Source organism: Triticum urartu, chromosome 1A (genome assembly GCF_056163025.1).
Source record: "Triticum urartu cultivar PI428250 chromosome 1A, HENAU_Tu73, whole genome shotgun sequence".
Lineage (NCBI taxonomy): Eukaryota > Viridiplantae > Streptophyta > Magnoliopsida > Poales > Poaceae > Triticum > Triticum urartu.
In genome coordinates this window covers 478,826,799-478,835,252 of record NC_141873.1, presented here as the reverse complement: position 1 = coordinate 478,835,252, position 8,454 = coordinate 478,826,799, and the positions used below count along the sequence as shown (strand labels likewise).

General features: G+C 46.0%; 1 protein-coding gene across 1 annotated transcript; it reads right to left on the bottom strand.

Annotated features, from left to right (window-relative positions):
- Positions 1–670: 670 nt before the first annotated feature.
- Positions 671–1,840, bottom strand: LOC147991788 (uncharacterized). The gene has a single exon (XM_087538816.1). It carries the CDS (start codon positions 1,838–1,840, stop codon positions 671–673), a length of 1,170 nt encoding a protein of 389 aa, XP_087394942.1.
- Positions 1,841–8,454: the final 6,614 nt, after the last annotated feature.

Here is an 8,454-nt window from a genome sequence, read left to right as displayed (position 1 = left end):
GGGTCCATGGCAACACCTTCTTGGGTCAATACTTGGCCTAGATAACCAACCTGTCTTAACCAAAATTCACATTTGCTGAATTTGGTGTATAATTGATGTTTCCTTAATTCTCCGAGTACAATTCTGAGATGTTCAGCATGTTCTTCTTGTGTCTTAGAGTATACTAGAATATCATCAATGAAGACCACAACAAATTTGTCCATAAATTTCATAAACACTTTGTTCATGAGGTAGACAAAATATGCAGGGGCGTTTGTGAGTCCAAACGGCATTATTGTAAATTCATATAATCCGTATCTAGAGGTGAATGCTGTCTTAGGCATATCTTCTGTCCGTACTTTTAATTGATGATACCCCGACCATAAATCAACTTTTGAGAAAACCTTGGCTTGTGCGAGCTGGTCAAATAAATCATTTAACCGTGGCATCGGATATTTGTTCTTGATGGTGACCATGTTGAGTGCTCGATAGTCTATACATAATCTCAGTGTCCCATCCTTTTTCTTGGCAAATAATACTGATGAACCCCAAGGTGAGGAGATGGCCCGTATAAATCCTTTGTTCAGTAATTCTTTTATTTGCTTCTTTAATTCTACCAACTCGGAGGGTGCCATTCTATAGGGTTTCTTGTAAATGGGGGTGGTTCCAGGTGCTAGTTCAATGATGAACTCTATTCTCGGTCTGGTGGCATGCCTGGTAGTTCTTCGGGAAATACATTAGGGAACTCACACACCACTGGAACTTTTCTTAACTTTGAAATGTCCACCGTGTTCAACCTTGGTTGCCGTGATATTGGTCTTTCTTGAGCTGCAATTTTTATCGTCTTCCCGTGATGATGAGTAAGAATTACAGTCCGATTGAAGCAGTCGATAAATCCCTTGTTGGTGGTTAACCAGTCCATTCCTAGGATGACATCCAGTCCCTTATTTTCCAATACAATGAGGTTTGCCCGAAACTTTAGTCCCTCAATCTCAATAACCAAACCTTGGCAGTAACTCTGAGTGATTTGCTTAATCCCAGGGGACTTGATGGTCATGGATTTTTCCAAGGGAAGCATCGAAAAATCATGTTGCAAAGAAAGTTTCTTTGAAATGAACGAGTGAGAAGCTCCAGAATCAAACAAAACCGTGGCAAGTATTGTGTTGACAGGGAACGTATCGAGTACGATATCTGAGGCATTCTGTGCTTCCTCCTTGGTCACATGGTTCAAGTGACACTTCTTGTGATTGTTATTGGGGTTGAAGTTCTTACGCTTGGGTGTTGAATTATTTCCACTGTTTCTCGGCTTGGGGGCCGAGTTTCTTGGATTTGGGCACTGTTTGGCATAGTGTCCTTCCTCTCCACATGCGTACAAAGTAACACCTGGGTGATATGTAAAATCCTTGTCTCTTGCATGAAATTTTTTGTTTGGGCGTGGAACAATGGTTGTGGATTTGTTCGCTCCAATTTTCTGAAAATCAGTCTTGTTGCGAGCATGAGTAGTCTTGTCCCTTTTGCGCTTGCGAAAATCCTCCAAGTTGCGGCGCTCATTTTCCAATGTAATAGCTTTGTCCACAAGTGTTTTGAAATCCGGTAAGGTGTGTATGACCAGCTGGCATTTAAGTGCTGGTGCCAGACCGTCCAGAAATTTTTCCATCTTTTTATTTTCAGTCATATGCTCTTCGTTGGCATAACGAGATAATCGAGTAAACTGACTATTGTACTCAGTCACTGTCATGCTTCTCTTCTTAAGGTCATCAAACTCCCTTTTCTTGATCCTCATAATGCTTCCGGGAATGTGCGCCCCACGAAAACCTTCTTTAACTTCTTCCCATGTGATGTTATTTTCATTGGGGTGCATGTGTAGGAAATTTTCCCACCATGATGCAGCTGCTCGAGTGAGGTAGTGAGGTGCATAAAGTACCCTCTCATGGTCCGAACATTGTGCGATAATTAACTTCCTTTCAATGTCTCGAAGCCAATCATCGGACTCAAGAGGTCTATCAGTGTGAGAGAACGTTGGGGGACGTGTCTTTTGTAGTTCAGATAATTTGGAATGTTGCTGATATGGTTCACGGTGATTTCCCATATTGATAACATGGTTCATCATTTCTTGATGCAGCTGCTGGCTTTGCTCATAAAGGCGGCATACTTGAGAAAATGCTGCTTCACTACCTTGCTAACTTGACTGCCCCTGTGTGAAATTGTTACTTTTCTGGGTACCATAATTTTCTTCCGGCGGACTTGGCGTGGAACGAGTCCAGGGACGAGGCATTTTCCACTCTGGGGTATTTTTGCAGAACTCATGAGAAAAACTGAGTGGCAAAAATAAATAATTTTACAAAGGCAGATTTAAAAAAAAACTCCAATTTTTTTTCAAGAAAATACTTGATTGCGCATGGAGAAGGACCACTCAGTTCCTACACACAAGCCGTAATTATACAATACATCACCCAGGATGTGCGTCCACATTCCTGACATGTTATTTAGGCTAGTGCACTCCTCCGAGTTCCTACATGATGTGCACACAAACTACTTCTCACCAAACCTATATACATATAAACATATCATACAAGCTGGTACATCGCACGACTGCTTTGCACACTCAGTCGGAGATGGTAAAAACTTCCCTCGGCCTCCCGAGGGTAAGACCCAGTGATGCTGGAGACTCAACTTCCTCCTCACTAATAGGCTCTAGGCGCGAAGTACTGGGTTGAGGAGCTGGTGCGGGCGCGGCAGGTGGTGCATCATTGACTGGAGTAGGAGCAATGACTTGGTCAAACTCCTCAGTGGTAGGCAGGCGGCGAGCGGTGGCTAAGATGGCAGGTGTATTGGATGCTGAGGACAAGATGTAAGTCAGTGGTGGTGCTGTATGGAGGAGCTCCCTCCTGTTGGCGGAACATCCCTGAACTAAGTCCATACAAGAAGCCACAAAGTCGTCCACGAGGTTATCTAAAGCTGCCTCAAGAGCTTTGAGATACTCAACCAACATTTCAATAGCCTCATCTCTCTCCCCCCTAGCACAAGCGAATGCATAGTGACATGTGTATGGCACGTGGCATGGGAGGTAGCGGTAGCGACGAGCCTTCATCGAAGGGAGGGCATCCCGGAGATGAGCTATCGCCTCACAGGCAGCCATCTGCATGGCATGCCTCTCCGTAGGCATGGCCCTTCCCACAAATCGGAAGCGACGTGACTCATAACGTCCTTCCTTGAACTGCACCGCGGCCTGGTGCATAGACACGCTGTCGCTGATCTTGTGCTGGTAGAGTGTGAACTCCGGACGAGCCGATGGCCCGATCGCGACCTTGGTGATGGAGACGAGAAGCTTGATAAACCCCTCATGTACATTGGCAAACACCTGTGACTCACAGTCGCTGCCAGCCATCTACAAAAGTAGACAAAAATTCCAGATAGTCAATTCATAAATTTATGATGACTAACAGAAAATTGCTACAATTGCAAAATGTTAAAATAGCACTTATTACGCTAATAACCGATTAGCGATCGCACCTAGTGGCTTCCTACAGTCAGCCTGGCTCTGATACCAAGATTGTAAAGACCGGTTTTCCAATAAAATATTTATTGAAAAGTCGACCATTTTATCAGACCAGTATAGAAAAAATCCTCCATACTGGTAGACAAATCCTTGATACAGAAATCCAGAAGTACAAAATATTATACCGGGTTGAGCTGAGGCTGCTCACCAATTTATTACAAGCATGCCGATATAACACATAAAGGCGAAAATGACACAAAGGGTATGGTGGCATAACTACGAACTCGTAATAAAAGTGGTGGTGGATATGTCACAGAGAAGTGGGTGACATGACTCCAAAATCTTATAGCTCATCAAGCGCCGGAGTGAGGCTCGATGATTTTATTAGCGTAGCGGGAGCGTATATAATACAAGTGACCAACTCCAGGATCGCACGAGACTGACTGGGACTCCTCTAGGCGTCGGACTCGCTATCGCACTCTTCATCCATAAGATCGCCTTCGTCAACATAATATAATACAAGTGAGTACTTTGAATGTACTCGCAAGACAGTTTGGACATAAGATATAACAAATGCAAACATGATGCACATGACCAACTAGTAATGCGCACTCAGGTAATAAATTTAGACTACATGTTAAATAAAAAGGAAGTCAGGCGGTAGTCCTCCCGAAATCCCAATAAAATTGCTGAAGACCGATCGGGTGTCTGAAGCGATGCCTCGAAAGGTAAAATAAATTAACATGCCGCAGTCGGGCATCGGGGCCACACCACATAAAGGGCTTATATTGAAATGTAAATGACAGTACGTGCCACAGTCGGACGTCTAAGCGACATCTCGAAAAGGGCTTATAATGAAAGTAAATAACTCGGATGCCACAGTCGGACGTCTGAGCGACATCACATAAAGGGCTTATATCAAAAGTAAATAACAAGAATGCCACAGTCGAACGTCTGAGCAACATCACATAAAGGGCTTATATCAAAAGTAAATAACAAGAATGCCACAGTCGAACGTCTGAGCGACATCACATAAAGGGCTTATCAAAAATAAATAACAAGAATGCCACAGTCGGACGTCTGAGCGACATCACATAAAGGGCTAATATCTCATCATTCGAATTCAAGTAGCTCATGAAGGTAACATCATTCCACGGAATACTCGGTACATGATAATAAACTGGTTAGTCCATCCACAGGAATAACATTCGGCCGGGTTTACCACTCTTAGTTTCGTGCTTATTCTCCGGAGACTGTCACTGGGGGCTGACACTGAGATTGACACTGAGACTGACACTGACACTGAGATGTTGTTCAAGTCCTTAACCATCGACATGGTTACTCGAATTGTTATGACTCTGCAGTGTTTGTACTCTTTAACCATAGCCAACGGATTTCAGTAGTCACAAAGGACTAGTTTCGTTTATGGTATTTTAGTAGAAACACATCTAACCAGTACACACCCATTCCACATTCCGCTGCCAGGAATCACCCAAGCAACGTTCGAGAAAAACTCTAAGACGGGGAGGCTACAACCTCAAATAGCATGGGATCAAATTTATATCACGCGCCCTAAGGGGTGCCCCCCTCTCGGTCCCAACCGGAAACACCCATGCCCCCTGACCGGATGACGGGCTTTAATCCAGGGCCATGGAACCCTCATCACGGCCCCTCTATTTGGTGTGTACAAGGAACGACATTTGCAACCTACTAAACCGTATTCTTTTGCAGAAAACATGTGGTAGCACGGAAGGGGACGAAACGGGAATAGGACTTGCTCAACGTTAATACTGGAGTTAAACAGTTGATATAAAATTGGAATGCTTCAACAATACTAGCTTGCAACCTATCATGCCACCACATGATCAGGTTATCTCACCATCATATGAACACATCGAATTTTGAAGCTCACTCGCAGCATGCTTGCATGAAATATAACATTCACAAATGCTTATATAAACATGCCATGAGAAAACCACTTAATCAATCATGAAAAACACTCGTCATATCAAAGTTTCAAACATGCTTGCCTGGTTCGGAGTAGTCGGAGTCTAGCTCGGCGAAGTTTGCGGCTCCGTCACCTCCTTCCGTATCTACGTTATAAAAGAAATCGGACACTAACGTAAATACAGTGCGTGCATAAAATTGTTCCAAATATTTTTCAAATAAATATGATAAAAAAGTAGATAGAAAAATAAAGATGACAGAAAAAGAATCAGCTCAAAATCATCTTTTTTTTTTTAAATTTATAAAGGTTTTAGTCCAGGGACAAATCTGTGATGAAACAGAAACTTTCCAGGGGCTAGTTTAGAAAAGCAAAAAACGCTTCAGTTGGAATACGCCTTCTAGAGGGGAAAATGTATCCCCGCCGAAGGTGCCAACGGAAAATGGTTCGATGGGGGAGGGTGAGGATGACGAGGGGGTCCCACCCGTCAGGTTTGAAATTCAGAACAGAGTCCCACCGGCGCCCGAGGCTCGCGGTGGTCGCCGACGTCGATCCACGACGTGGTAGGGGAGTAGAAGGTACCTACGGACTCACAGAGTTCTCCCTCGTCTGTGGGTGGTGGAGTTGGTCGCCGGCGAGCACCACGTCGACGGCGGCCTCCACTCTGGCGGATGGTGGTTCGGTCGAGGATGATTCTCTCCGAAGGGAGCTGCAAACTCCAAATTGAAGCGCGGGTCAGGCAAGCGGGTGCACTAGGATGCTACTGGCACAGTTTGGGGAGCGGGGGTGCACTCACTAGAGAGAATCTTGCCAGAGCCAGAAGCGGATCGGGGCGGCCGGAGTCGGGGAAGAAGACCTCCTCGAGGTCCTCCTAGCGGCTGGGCGCGGTTCTGGTGAGGTGGAGGAGTGGTGCTGGGTCGAAGGCGAGCTCGTGGCCTCCATTTATAGCCGGCCCGAGGCGGTTGCCGAGAACGGGATCACTCCGACGAGCGATTACGGTGAGGCAGTGGTCGGGCTAGAGGTTTAGGTTACTAGGCATCTTCGGATTGGTCCACTGGCTCCATTCAACAGCTAAGCTTGATCGGATCTGGCTTGCTCCCGTGGCTTCGACGGAACGGAGCTCACGGGCTCGTCGGCGGCAGAGAGCGCGCTCTGCGCCTCTCAGGCCACGTCGATGGTTCTGCAGCGCACACAGAGAAGAGGACGGCCACGCGGAGGCTCCTGGTGGTGTGGGCGGTGCTGCAGGGCTGGCCCCTGCTGGCCGCCACGGGCGGTTCTGCAACCGCGGGAGGCGCCGGAGTTGACGTGACACGTCGCCACTGACGCTCATGACCGGCCAAACAACCGTGCGGCGCACTGGATAAGGAGGGGGAATAGGGAGCAAGAGGCTAGGGCGAGCACTGGTGAGATTGACGCCAAGCTCTGAAGAAAACGACACTGACGACTGAAGCTTAACACTGAAACTCTGAATTTGAACAGGAACAGTGCACACCAGCTGCTCGACGAAGTGTTTGGCGCATGTGGAAATATTTTCTTGAGCTGAAACTTGGTGAGATGGCCTCTTGATGCATCCAGAGACTGCCTGAATTTTCTCAGAATTTTTGGAAAAGGAAAAGAATGAATTTCACCAAAAATGGCAAATCTGGTCCAAACTTGCAGCAAGTAAATTTTGAAAAATTTGAACTGTGGACCAGCAGATCTTGATGGATCTAGGTCGAGGGTACTAAGGAGTAGCTAGGGTAAGTTACTTGGGCTTAGAAACTTAAGGAATCTGGTACCTCCTTTGTAAATACCAGGAGTCCAAAATAAAATACAGAAAAAGGTTTGAGGATAAAATAAATAGAAATGTAATCTAAAAGAGGTTGAAACTTGCTGGAATTGGATGCTTGGCTTGACCCAAAGTAGGGAGGTGGGTTTTGGAAGAAAGTTTTCTACATAGGCCATGGCAAGAGAGTACTTTTTGAATGGGGAAGAATAAAATTCATAATTTATAGGAATTCTTTTTAATAAAAAGGAATTGTAAAAACCTTCCAAAATTATTTGTGTTGAGCCCATAGAAATACTTGTCATACAAGAATTTTTTTGAGAAGGAGAGTCTTTTAGAAAAAAATTTAAATAACCTCCTTCCAATTAATTAAAGGATTTGATGAAAACCAAATCAAATTTTTTGGAGTGTTATAGGACCCCCTACCCAAGATCCGCCGGTTTTGACACCGACAATGGTGCTTTCATTGAGAGTTCCATTGTGCCGTCAACGAATGGTTCGATGGCCCCTTCAATTGTCTATAGTGACGCTGTCCAAGGAGAAACCTTCCTCCCCGGACAGATTTTCGTGTTCGGCGGCTTCGTACTGCGGGCCAACTCACTTGGCCATCTGGAGCAGATCGATAGCTACGCCCCTGGCCACCAGGTTAAATTTGGAAGCTTGAACTACGTCGCGGATATCCGTCGAGACTTGATCTTCAATGGATTTGAGACCGTAACAATCGCTCCCCCTCGCCCCGATGAACATGAATTCAATCTGTCATCGGATCACATCCAGGAGATGGTCCCTGTTGCTGCAACGGCCTTAGAACCGGAGCAGATCGCGCCATCCGAGGCCACAGAGTCCGTGGCGTTGGAGCTGGACACGGGCTCGACACCCCTCAATATTTGCGCCAATGGAACTGCAGAGTTGTCTCCGGCTATAAGTTCCGGACCGGGTACGCCTGCGGACACCGAGCTGGATCAGTTATCGATTTTCAAATTTAGCGCCGCAGACATCTTCCAGCACTCACCTTTGGGTGATGTGCTAAAATCTTTAAAGAAATTTTCCTTGGATAAGGACTCTCAGCCGAACTATGTTCAGTTCGAGCCAGAGGCTGATGATGGGAAATTTCGCTTCCCACTCGCCACCCAATTCATAGCCTCTGTTGAGGATTTAACCGACATGTCCGCTTCTGGCTCCGAAAACATAGATGGTATAGACGACGATGCCGATAAGGAGCAAGGCCAAGACCCGCCAGTCATCTGGCGTGGGATGGCCACCCCT